At 40.3% G+C, this 13,696-nt stretch overlaps 1 protein-coding gene across 3 annotated transcripts in view; it reads right to left on the bottom strand.

Annotated features, from left to right (window-relative positions):
• Positions 1 to 13,696, bottom strand: part of igsf9a (immunoglobulin superfamily, member 9a) — a 37,384-nt gene that overhangs the window by 23,180 nt on the left and 508 nt on the right. For all 3 annotated transcript variants that reach the window (XM_058411701.1, XM_058411700.1, XM_058411702.1), the window contains exons 2-3: positions 3,000 to 3,098; positions 2,707 to 2,904 (exon numbers count right to left, since the gene is read on the bottom strand). In XM_058411701.1, coding sequence (XP_058267684.1) covers positions 2,707 to 2,904; positions 3,000 to 3,075 — 274 coding nt within the window. In that variant the 5' untranslated portion in view covers positions 3,076 to 3,098. The remainder of the gene's footprint in view (positions 1 to 2,706; positions 2,905 to 2,999; positions 3,099 to 13,696) is intronic.

Genomic DNA, 13,696 nt, shown 5'->3' with positions numbered 1-13,696 from the left:
AAAGAAGGAAAGAAGGAAGGAAGGAAGGAAGGAAGGAAAGGAAAGAAAGAAAGAAAGAAAGAAAGAAAGAAAGAAAGAAAGAAAGAAAGAAAGAAAGAAAGAAAGAAAGAAACAGCACAGTGAGATTGATGGAAGCTCCGCCCACATGGTGGTGGTGGTGGGAATCGTACCCTCAGCATATTAAAGATGACAGGAGGAATGAACCCCAGCACTCTGCACTGTTGGAGAGACACGACGCCGTTCCCACGGTGATTTACCATCCTGACTTTAATATAAACTCTCATTTTTCTCACCGCAGGAAGTGGACTGAGACGGAGACTGTGACGGAGAAGGAGACTGTGACTGAGACGGAGACTGTGACAGAGACGGAGACTGTGACGGACACTGTGACTGAGACAGAGACTGAGATGGAGACTGTGACAGAGACGGAGACTGAGACGGAGACGGAGACTATGACTGAGATGGAGACTGAGACGGAGACTGTGACTGAGACGGAGACTGTGACAGAGACTGTGACTGAGACGGAGACTGTGACAGAGACGGAGACTGTGACTGAGACAGAGACGGAGACTGTGACAGAGACGGAGACTGTGCCTGAGACGGAGACTGTGACGGAGACTGTGACGGAGAAGGAGACTGTGACAGAGACGGAGACTGTGACGGAGACTGTGACTGAGACAGAGACGGAGACGGAGACTGAGACGGAAACTGTGACTGAGACGGAGACTATGACTGAGATGGAGACTGAGACAGAGACTGTGACTGAGATGGAGACTGTGACTGAGACGGAGACTGTGACAGAGACGGAGACGGAGACTGTGACTGAGACGGAGACTGTGACGGATACTGTGACTGAGACAGAGACTGAGACGGAGACTGTGACTGAGACGGAGACTGTGACAGAGACGGAGACTGTGACTGAGACAGAGACTGAGACGGAGACTGTGACAGAGACGGAGACTGAGACGGAGACTGTGACTGAGACGGAGACTGTGACGGAGACTGTGACTGAGACAGAGACTGAGACGGAGACTGTGACTGAGACGGAGACTATGACTGAGATGGAGACTGAGACGGAGACTGTGACTGAGACGGAGACTGAGACACTACTCTTGTGGAATAGAAAGGAATTTCTGCGCGGATTACAGGAAGTGGTGTAATTATTTAAACGATGTAAGTGGACGAGTTCCATCAGTCTCTGACCAGCTCTTTATTCAGCATCATCACGTCCTGTGGGTTTTGGACAGCGAGCGATTTGCAGTGCGCTTGAGGAAATGGAAATCACATGAAAATCACGAGCAATCATCTGAAACCAGAGGCAGGGAACATCCCCCTGGGCTTAAAACATCGCTCCAGTGACACTTAAACCATGCATTCCAACCATTAATATTTTCACGCTACACGTGCTAGCAATGTTAGCCGTGTTAAAACCTTCCTTCCTGGACGGCTGACATTCCTTCCTGAATCGTCCCGGAAACCGGGCAGATGTGCCACGCCGACGCCGAGAGCTAATGAAATCTTTCTCTCGGCTAATGAAAGGTCGTGAGGTCAAACCCCCTCGAGCTAAAGGGCGGGATGGCACTCAGACCCCGCTCGTAACCATGGCAGCCGGCCGTCTCCTTCACATTAGCGCCATTGTGTGCCTTTTTAAGCACAAGCTCAGCTCGCTAGCCGTTGACTCAGGTATCCTATTCATACGCCGCCTTTGTGCCACGGCCTCGAGGCTCACAATGATGTAATGAGACGGAGGAAACGCGAGGCACGGAAGTGTACGGTTACAGCGACTCGGGATTAGCAAAGCAGCTACACAGCGGGAGCGCTAGTAAAGCCCCCTTCCGGGTAATTAATTTACATGACTGGAACTTTAGGGAGGATAACTCGCTAACTGTGTACACGTTTGTCTAACATTATCAGCTAGCTAGATTAGCATAATGAATAAAGTGCTTTATGACTACAGGTGGGGGGGCACACATATGGAAAGTATGGAATGTTCTGGAATGGTGTTTAACACACGACTACACACAATGTGGAGACTGGGAGAGCGCACAGTACTGAAAACTCCACTAAGACTCCACTAAGACTCCACTAGGACTCCACTAAGACTCCACTAGGACTCCACTAAGACTCCACTAAGACTCCACTAGGACTCCACTAAGACTCCACTAAGACTCCACTAGGACTCTACTAAGACTCCACTGTACATAGGTTTTTGTCCCCCTGAGGTTGTATGGATATACATCATTCTTTTATTCTTCCTTCCTTCCTTCCTTCCTTCCTTCCTTCCTTCCTTCCTTCCTTCCTCTTTTCTTTCTTTCCTTCATTTCTTTGTTCCTTTGATCCTTCCTTCCTTCCAGCTTCCCTCCATCGCTTTCTTCCTTCCCTTTTTCTTTCTTTCTTTCTTTCTTTCTTTCTTTCTTTCTTTCTTTCTTTCTTTCTTTCTTTCTTTCTTTCACTCACTCACTCACTCCCTCCCACCTTCCTTCCTTCCTCCCACTATCACTTTCTTCCTTCCCTTATTCTTTCTTTCTTTCTTTCTTTCTTTCTTTCTTTCTTTCTTTCTTTCTTTCTTTCTTTCTTTCTTTCTTTCCTCCATCTATTCCTCCTCTGTCTATTCCTCCTCCATCCATTCCTCCTCCCTCCCTCCCTCACAGATGTTCAGTTGAAGATATCTGGGTCAGTCATGTTGGTCCACTCTGAGAAGCTCACCTTCGTATCTGGGATGGACTCGTGGTGCGTGTGCTCCGAACTTCATGAGGATGGGAATGTCGTAATCCCGGCGCACCCATTCCACCATGTGCAGCGGCGCGAAGGAAACCTTCTCCACCGGAGGGCTGAAGGGGCAATTCAGCAGCACAGAACTGCCCTGTTTCACCCTCAAGGCAGGACGCTGACCTCCAACTCCAACTAACACAGAGAACACACTGATCATCTCCTCATCTAATTACATCACATCTTCATCCTGTAACTAGATATCTTCATCATTCTTCATCATTACTCACCAACAGCACAGAGCAGCGCAGCAATCAGAACTCCAGGAAACTCCTTCAGTGCCATCATCATCATCATCATCATCATCAACCTCTCTCACATCTCCTTACCTGAGAAACAAACATGATCAAACATTACTCTTTCTTTCTTTCTTTCTTTCTTTCTTTCTTTCTTTCTTTCTTTCTTTCTTTCTCTTTCTTTCTTTCTTTCTTTCTTTCTTTTTCTTTCTTTCTTTTTTTCTTTCTTTCTTTTGCCTCATTCCTTCCTTCCTTCCTTCCTTCCTTTTTTCCTTGCTTTTCTTTCTTTCCTTGCCTTCCTCCATCCCTCCCTTCTTTCTTTCTTTCTTTCTTTCTTTCTTTGCCTTCCTTCCTTCCTTCCTTCCTTCCTTCCTTCCTTCCTTTTTTCCTTGCTTTTCTTTCTTTCCTTGCCTTCCTCCATCCCTCCGTTCTTTCTTTCTTTCTTTCTTTCTTTCTTTCTTTGCCTTCCTTCCTTCCTTTTTTCCTTGCTTTTCTTTCTTTCCTTGCCTTCCTCCATCCCTCCGTTCTTTCTTTCTTTCTTTCTTTGCCTTCCTTCCTTCCTTCCTTCCTTTTTTCCTTGCTTTTCTTTCTTTCCTTGCCTCCCCGCTTCTTTCTTTCTTTCTTTCTTTCTTTCTTTCTTTCTTTCTTTCTTTCTTTCTTTCTTTCTTTGCCTTCCTTCCTTCCTTCCTTCCTTCCTTTTTTCCTTGCTTTTCTTTCTTTCCTTGCCTCCCCGCTTCTTTCTTTCTTTCTTTCTTTCTTTCTTTCTTTCTTTCTTTCTTTCTTTCTTTCTTTCATTTTTGCCTCATTCCTTCCTTCCTTCCTTCCTTTCTTTCTTTCTTTCTTTCTTTCTTTCTTTCTTTCTTTCTTTCTTTCTTTCTTTCTTTCTTTGCCTTCCTTCCTTTTTTCCTTGCTTTTCTTTCTTTCCTTGCCTCCCCGCTTCTTTCTTTCTTTCTTTCTTTCTTTCTTTCTTTGGTTATTTATCTCTTTCTGACTATTACTGAATCTTTCTTTCTTTCTTTCTTTCTTTCTTTCTGACAATTACTGAATCATTCTTTCTTTCTTTCTTTCTTTCTTTCTTTCTTTCTTCCTTCCTTCCTTCCTTCACAATTTTGCCAAAATTATATTACCCTTTTTTTTTGTAAATAGAGCCTTGAGTGCAAAAGTTTGTACACCCTTCCGACAAAAATCGAGACGTTCGCTCTAATTTATGAAAACAAAATATAATCACACAAAATAATAATATAAACAAAATATAAACATTTCTTCCTCACAAGCAAAAACAGTCAAATGACACATTATTACATGTATGATTTGTAAAATATATAAATAATAAATAAATAAATATATATATATATATATCTGTCCTGAAGATGTGAGACCAAACTGAACCTCTGACACTGAAGATTCCTTCCATAAACGTTAAAGAAAATCCACCATATCAACAATTAGGCAGGTTTTTTAATCAGGTAACTTATCCCTGCTGTCAGTAAGCCGTTACTATGGAAACGATAACATATTCCAAAACAAAGCCATAATTAAAAGGATTATTATTGATAGTCAGAATAACTGGATCGTCCAGTCGTTGTTTAATAAGCATGTTTGTGTTGCACGAGGAAGAATAAACAACTCTGAGTGAATCATCTGCAGGACTCGCGCTCGCAATTACAGCAGAAATGCAAACTATTTCAGCAACCAAGTCCCACAGCGAAAAAACCAGCCAGCTTCAGACTTATTTACCGTCAGGTTTCACTGAATATCTGTTACTGTTTCAACAACTCTGCATTTTTAATGTTAATCTTTTATTCTCTGACATTTTGTGCTCACAGAAATAAAGACAAAATCAAAGTCTGTGAGATTCAGAGGAGTTTAGAGATTCTTTACAATTAGAGCTGATTTTCTGTAGATTTGTAAGGTAGGAAGGAAGGAAAGAAGGAAGGAAAGAGCTAGGGAGAGGAAAGAAGGAGGGAAAAAAGGAGGGGAAAGACGGAAGGAAGGAAGGAAGGAAGGAAGGAAGGAAAAAGCTAGGGAGAGGAAGGAAGGAGGGAAAAGGGAAGGAAGGAAGGAAGGAAGGAAGGATGGAAGGAAGAAGGTAGGGAGAGGAAGGAAGGAGGGAATGAATGAGATAAAGAAAGAAAGAAAAAGTCTAGACATTAATGTCCATTGTTGTGTATATTCTCTGCTATTTACATTAAAAATAGATCTGTTTTGAACAGACGTATGCAGTATTAATATTGGCGAGATATTATTGGAGTGTTTTATACAGTAATTAGTGAATATAAAAAGCTCTAGCGTCTACATTTTAAACCACAACATTAAAGAATTAGCCAGTTAAAGCCATAATTGCAGTTAAATGAAGAGTCAGTGGTCACTGTATGTCGTGTAATAAAAAAGTACAGAAACATGACATTTAAACAGCTTAAGGAAAAGAGTGACCATGTGACCAGGCCCTGACTCAAACTCTGGCCTCATTTCCATTTCATAGCTATTCAAATGAGCTGCAGGACAGAGGGGATGATGTCACCTCACATCTCGAGTCTGACCCTGACACATGACCGGTGTCGCTCCCGACTGTATCAACACTCAGTCATGTCCAGCACATGTCCGTCACGCTGCAGGACACTAACACAGCTTTACTCATAACTCCAGAGAGAAATCTGTTCCTAACATGACCTGAGAGGTTTTCCCTTCACCTGCAGGCCGACGTTTTACTCCAGGGTTTGGTTAGTGTGCTGTTTTCCTTATGCAAAATCTCGAATCTCAGTCTGAGAGGCTGAGCAAGAAAAAGTCCAAATGAAGGAAAGAAAGAGAGGGAGGGAGGGAGGGAGGGAGTGATGGGGAGGAAAGAAAGAAAGAAAGAAAGAAAGAAAGAAAGAAAGAAAGAAAGAAAGAAAGAAAGAAAGAAAGAAAGAAAGAAAGAAAGAAAGAAAGAAAGAAAGAGAGCGACAAACTTTTGCACTCCACCATATCTGGAAGCCGTGGTCATGTTCCTGACTCGGAGTTTATAACACTGTTTAAGGCCAAAGTCCTGAAAGCAAACACAGTCTGTCTGACGGCCGTGTGCTGCTGAAGATCAAGAGAAAGCTGTAAGCTAGCTAACAGGAACAAAGGTGTGTGTGTGTGTGTGTGTCAGGGTTATGGATCATCACGGTGTCTCTCTGCATGAATGTTTACACACTATTGTGAGCTTTTGTGAGCTTCAGATATTAGCCTTCAGATCTGTTTATTTTTTCTCTTTTTCCTTTTGTTTTCTTGTTTTTGTTTGTTTGTTTGTTTGTTTTTTTCTTTCCATTGTATGTCCCATCAGGGCCGTGCTTTATAACCATAAAACATCAATACTGAGCTAAATGTCACATCACAATACATTGTGCTTTTGATCTGATCTTTATATACAACGTTAACGTACTTGTGAATGTCATGTGATGCGGAACTGAACGGCTTGCCGTGATTGGCTAGTTCAAATAAAGCTAAACGTTTTCTACAATCTCTGGAAAGTCTGAGAAATGATTCCGTCATTCATCAGGATCATTGAGTCGATCCATTTATAAGCGAACTCTGATTCTAAATCGAATCACCTTTTGTGGCCTTGATCCACTTCAGAGTGAACTCCATGGAGAGACTGATTCGACTCTGAATGAACTCACCTACAAGAAGTGAATCAAATATGCAATGATGTTGTAAATGGCCTCGATACACTTATGATTGAACTCTATCGAAAAGGTGATTTGACTCTGAATCGACTCACATACAGGAAGTCAATCAAATATGCAGTAATGTTGTTCATGGCCGCGATTCACTTATGAGTGAACTCTATGGAGAAGGTGATTTGACTCTGAATCGACTCACCTACAAGAATTGAATCAAACATGCAGTTATGTTGTCCATGGCCTGGATTCACTTATGAGTGAACGCTTGTGAAAAAGTGATTTGACTCTGAATCGACTCACCTACAGGTAGTGAATCAAACATGCAGTTATGTTGTCCATGGCCTTGATTCACTTATGAGTGAACACTTGTGAAAAAGTGATTTGACTCTGAATCGACTCACCTACAGGTAGTGAATCAAATATGCAGTAATGTTGTCCATGGCCTGGATTCACTTATGAGTAAAGTCTAGTGAAGGAATTATTCAAATCTGAATCAACTCACCTACAAGAAGTGAATCAAACAACCAGTAATGTTGTCCATGCCCTCGATTCACATATGAGTGAACTCTATAGAGAAACTGATTCGACTCTGAATCGACTCACCTACAGGAAGTGAATCAAATATGCAGTAATGTTGTCCATGGGCTCGATTCACTTATGAGTGAACTCTAGTGAGGAAGAGATTCAAATATGAATCGACTCACCTACAGGAAGTGAATCAAACATGCAGTAATGTTGTACATGGCCTCAACAGCTAGCGATAATAAATACACAATGCTAGCATGCATCAGTAGATACAGCGTAGAGTTATCTTAGCTAAGAATTTTATGTAACGTATTAAACAGTGTATTTGTTTAAATAATAATGCAGGATAGTATTTTGTCTAATTGATTTAATTCTGTCCTGGAGATCCTGTTGTTATTTTAAATGTGATATTTTTGAAAATTGTGATTATATGCCATTAAAAAAATTTAAACATAAATCAGTGTTCTTAGTAGTTTTAGTGCTTTTAACCTCAGACCTCTAGTCCAGGCGCTAATCAGTAAAATCTCCTTGAAAGCGAGGTGGGTAGGGTGAGGTGGGGTCTTAAAGCCATAACGCCATAAACAACAGCTAACTACAAGAGCTACTTGAAAGACTCTGAGCACAAAAGGCAAACAAAACACACACACAAATGTGGGGTCGCTTTACTTTAGCCCCCTGAAGCCGTAATCTCCATGGCAACCCGCTGGTCCCACGTTTACCCATGAACACAGAGGCACAGGCGCTAACGCGTGCTGAGAGAGCTAGCGCTAGCCACTAACTGCGTTTGTGTGCAGAAAAGCGGAAACAGACGGCTGGTGTTTAATGTCCAACTGGGTTCATGATCATGTTCTCAGATTTAATAATGATGGGCAAAGCATTGATTTGTCTGGGGCCAGAAAGAAAGGCTAACCCGTTTACTGTGCCAGTTCCGTTTGGCCTTTCCTGACCCAAACAGATGCTACAGGCAGATGGACACAAGAAACAAGAAACGGCTAGAAAAGTCTCATAACAGAGATTAGTGGAGAGAGAGAGAGAGAGAGATTAGTGGATTGTTCTCTGGAGAAGAGATTAGATAGATCTGAATCAGTAATTGGAAAAGTTCATCTGTCTGAATAGAACCAGTGGTGGGTTCTTTAGGAAATCCCTCTCAGGTCGATCCATTTATAAGTGAACTCGGACTCTGAATCGACTCACCTTCAGAAAGTGAATCAAACATTCTGTAATGTTGTGCATGGCCTCAATCTACTTATGAGTGATCTCTAGTGATGAAGTGATTCGACTCACCTACAGGAAGTGAATTAAACATGCTGCTTGTGTTTTGTGGCCTCGGTTCACTTCAGAATGAACTTTACAGAGAAACTGATTCGACTCTGAGTTGAATCACCTACAGGGAGTGAATCAAACATGCTGTAATGTTGTGCATTGCCTTGATTTACTAATGTGAGGATGTGATTCAACTCTGAATCGACTCACCTGCACTAAGTGATTTAAACATGCTGAAGGTTTTTCATGGCCTTAGTCCACTTCAGAGTGAACTTTACGGTGAAAATGATTTGAATCGACTCACTTACAGGAGGTGAACCAAACATGCTCAGTGTTTTGCATGGATCTTGATACATTTATGAGTGAATTCTATAGAGTTAGTGATTTGATTCTGAGTCGACTCACCTACAGAAAGTGAATGAAACATGCTGTATACTTTTTATTTTATTTATTTATTATTTTTGTCAAGCATTTTCTTTTGGTTTTTTAATTATATGCAGTACGCTACCAGACTCAAGGCAAAAGAATCAAATTTCCTCTGATTCAACTTGAGTGAAAGGACTGAAAGGTGTAAAAGCACAGAGTTGTGAAGGAATCATCTCCTTATACGTGGACACAACAAGGCTGACTTCCACAACATGGAAATTGTACTAACAGAGGGGAGGGAAATGCAAACAAATCTGTCTCTACCACTGAGATCACACCCTGATCTCCATAGCATGTGTGTGTGTGTGTGTTTGTGTGTGTATGTGTACGTGTGTATGTATGTGTTAACACCCTGAGATTTGTCACCTTGTCACTTTGTCATTTATTAAACCCTGGAAGGACGGCTGTAAGTCTGACGAGGAAGTGACCGAGCTCTGACTGTGTGTGTGTGTGTGTGTATAAAGGTGTGTTGGGTTTATGACAGCGATGTGATCTGTGGACTTTCAAGAATCGTGTTTTGAACAGTTTCAGCTACGAAGTCATTTAGAAGCTTATGAGAAGTATAATTTTATGAGGAAAAAGTATGAAAAAAATGAATCTCTTAATCCCACCTCTAGTTCCAATTTAATTCAGGTTATTTGAGTTGGAATAAATTTGCAAATGTGACGCCAATGTACCAAAACCAGACTATTCTAAAAAAAAATGTGACTGGAATTTTGATTAATTTCATATGAACTAAGGTATAGAAGCAAACGTTTCAGCCTCTAATCTAAACACTATCTATTCAGACGCATCAGCTTTTGCGCGACCGAGCTACTAAAAATCAGCTTGTTTCCTCATTAGAAATTTGAAGGAATTCAATGAAACAAAGGCGAAGTTTTGTGTTGGATTTCATACGAATGGAGAAATTCACTAACCTGAAAATCAAACCTTCATAACTTAACGTTTCAATTCGACAGAGTGAGACCAAATTCACAAAATTCAGCTTCATCTCCCCCAAATTTCTACACTAATATGTAAGATTTTATTCATTCCAATCCAAAGATTTGAAATCTAACATATCAACCTGACCTCAAAAGTAATTTGAACAAAATCAGAAGTTAGATAAAGATCTAGAGAGTTTTCTTTAAATTCATATCAACAAAGTCATAAGAAAAGCTACAAAATCTAACTCCGCCCCCGACTCCGAACTTTCCAACTTTTCAGACTCATTTTCTGAAGACTGAGCATTTCCCAGAGTGTTTATCTTACACGAATTCAACAAAACTAACGCAGAAGTGCTTGGATTTTGTTTGAATCCATACGTATTACGTTCTAAGAAAAAGTTACGAACTGGAATCCTGACCAATAATCACAATCTTCGTAACTTTTTACGTACGTTTTCACCTTAATTATAATCGTTTGAGTTCAAATTGTACTTCCCAATGTTTTTATGACGTTTCCTAAATTGCTGCCCTACTGACGGAACAATGATACGGTTGAATCAGAAGAGCCACTGAACCTCCTTCAACATTTCATATCTTCCTCAACCTGATATCACCGGACATTTGTATAAATTTAAAGTCTGAAACGGTTGGGAATTTGCATGAAGTCATAAGATAACATGTCTTATAAACACCAAGCCCACCTTGATAAAAAAATGAAATTTACGTCCTCCTACAGTTCAGTTTATTTGTATAGCGCTTTTAACAATGGACATTGTCCCAAAGGAGCTTTACAGAAATGTAGAATTGAAAGAAATGATAGGTTATAAAGTTTAGAAGATTAAATCTCCGCATATATATAATTTTGAGCTAAGCACCGCTAATCCTGTCACTAAAACCGACACCGAATGAGTCGTCGTCCCCCCCAAAAAAAAACACTAGAACTGTTCAGAAAGTGTTCTTGGGAAAACTTGTTCTAACCTAAACTGTAATTTCCTTAACTTTTCGTTTCAATTCCTGATTTGTTTATTGTTAGTTAGTTAGTCACCTGATCCCACCACCGATCCAGAAACCAGTACCGGATCCTGATCCAGTCCGGATTTTAGTCCTACTCTGTCACTCACCTGAATTCCAGCTCACCTGTTTCCTGTTTAGTTTCGATCCACTCCTCCTATTCAAGCCGCATGAACTCTATTATTCTATTGTTCATTATGATATTTCTTTGATTAGTTGCTTTGTTACTCCCTCCGCTTTACAGTGTGCTGCTGGACTACTGCGAGAGAGAATCAAAACCTTCTGGCCAATCAGAATGGAGAATATATATGATATATACACTAATCAGGCATAACATTATGACCGGTGCCAGGTGAAGTGAATAAGACTGATGATCTCCTCATCATGGCACCTGTTAGTGGGTGGGATATATTAGGCAGCAAGTCAACTTGTCAGGCAGCAAGTCATTTTGTCCACAAAGTTGATGTGTTAGAAGCAGGAAAAATGGACAAGCGTAAGGATTTGAGCGAGTTTGACCAAAAGGGCCAAATTGTGAAGGCGGATAGACCACTGGATCAGAGCATCTCCAAAACTGCAGCTCTTGTGGGGTGTTCCCAGTCTGCAGTGGTCAGTATCTATCTAAAAGTATCCTTTAAGCCCATGGAGACCCAACCTCGCAACTTAAACGATCTGAGTCCATGCCTCGAGGTTTCAGGACTGTTTTAGCATCAAAATGGGGACCATCACAATAGTAGGCAGGTGGTCATAATGTTATGGTTGATCGGTGTACACTGATTACAATTAAACTTCCAGCTCTTCACGAAAACTCTGTATCTTCAAAAAAGAATATTTTAAGCCTGTAAATAGATTCATCCACAATTTTTATTATAATAACGAATATATGTATTATAAGATCATAAGACTTCACCCCGTCTTACAAGCTCCGCTCCGAGCAAACCTCTGAGGCTTTAAACGAGATCTCTGCGGTCCGGCTCATCAAGCACGAGCTCACGTTACAGCCATATGTCCATAATGCTCTCGTCCATTCACGTTAATGAATATTTCATGTAAAATAAACCCCATCCCAAACAGCTTCCCCGCTCATGATTAGAGCTCAGGGAGGCTTTCAGGCACCGGGCTGATTGATGAGTGATGATGGAGGGTGGGTTTTTTTGGTGAAGTTCCCTCGCTAATCACAGGGTTTCGAACGGCCTGCACTTTTCTTTCCCACAGAGCGCTTCGGTGCTCTCAAAAACACCATTTTGGAAATATGATCGATAAATTCTCCCGAGTGTTTATGAATACTCGATTCTGATTGGTTGATTACGTTCCTCAGACACACAAATATTGCTGGTTACTTTATATTAATACCTCATGGTTTCCATAGTAACAGTTCGTTTATTGGGATCAACAGAAGAAAAATAACGTGTATAAAGGTTGATATGCTTCACATGCTGAAGCTTTGTTTAAGGAGAAGTTTATTTATAGAAGGAGTCTCCAGTGTCAGAACTACGTCACATTTAGAGTTAAAGATTCCCGGTTAGTCCTGTTACCTTCAAGCAAGTAAAAAACTGTAAGCTTATTTGTTTAGATCTATGTATGACTAGCTGTGATGGCGCTGGACATGCTAACGTGCTAACACTACTTCTTCTTCTTCTCAGACCTCTAACACCAGTCTTTGTCATATCTCTGGCAAATTAATTCCTCTCCTTCTTCCTGTACTCTCAGACAGTTCTCTCCTGTATCTCCTCCAGCATCTGAATCTGAACCTCCAGAACGTCTTCCTGATGTTTTTAGCAAATTCTTTCCTCATGACTGTCACCTGAGACCCATCAGGGCCTAGGCGTCCATTTCTAGGAAGCGATAAAGGTTTGTGATGATGGGTTTTTTATTGCGCTTATTGATTTATTGCATCCTTACCCTGAATAATAATAATAATAATAATAAGAGTTTATTACATAATAATAATACCTTTATACACACAAAAAGCCAAAGTGCTAATCACTTCAGATGCCATTTTATCCAGTCCACACTTTTAGTTTCTCAGAATCCCTCCATTTCAGTCTAATTAATAAAAACGGCAAAGACAAGAACCATTTCGGTTCCTGAATCGGTTCCTGATATTCAGATTCTGGATTTTTAACAAAATAATTAAAATTCAATCCCAAAAAACTCGCAGAAATAAAAAAAGGACTGAACTGTAATTCTCCTCCAAGCTGGTGTGGTAACATGATGATCAAGTCTTTGGTACCTTTAGTAGCTTTTACCTGAGAACTTTTACCTGTGTGTGTGTGTGTGTGTGTGTGTGTGTGTGTGTGTGCTGTACATTTAACTAAAGCTCTAAAGGAACATCATTCTTAAGCTCCTGTATGTATATCACAAGATAATGAATAATTTTATATCTTTATTTATATTATTTTTAATTAAAATAAGTACTCAGAGATAAAGCTGGCAAACAAGCGGGAATGTTTTTAAGCTTTAGTACATTATTTCTCACCTCCTGGATCTTCAGGAACTTTTGTAGCTTTAAACTGTGCACTTTACGTCCTTTATTTCAGTACACTCTGTCAGACATAAACACACTAAAAGTCTACTTTTCCTGATCCTTGGTGTAGGTTTTGTACCTTTTAGCTACCTTTTAGAGACCTTTTATGTATTTATTAACTTTTTAAAGATGATCTAAGGTTTGTGGATGGACCTTTAGGACCTGTTGTACCTTTAAATGCAGCTTGGTGAAACCTGATACAGAACAATGCGACCAATGTGCAAATAAATAAATAAATAAATAAATAATCAATTAAAAACTACTACTACCACTAATAATAATAATAAAATAATAATAATAGTAATAATCATTAATTGTAGTAAACATTTATTATAGATACACAAATACTAGTAGTCATATGTCTATCTAAAA

The sequence above is a fragment of the Hemibagrus wyckioides genome, linkage group LG16 (genome assembly GCF_019097595.1).
Source record: "Hemibagrus wyckioides isolate EC202008001 linkage group LG16, SWU_Hwy_1.0, whole genome shotgun sequence".
NCBI lineage: Eukaryota > Metazoa > Chordata > Actinopteri > Siluriformes > Bagridae > Hemibagrus > Hemibagrus wyckioides.
This window is presented reverse-complemented; position numbering and strand designations above follow the sequence as displayed.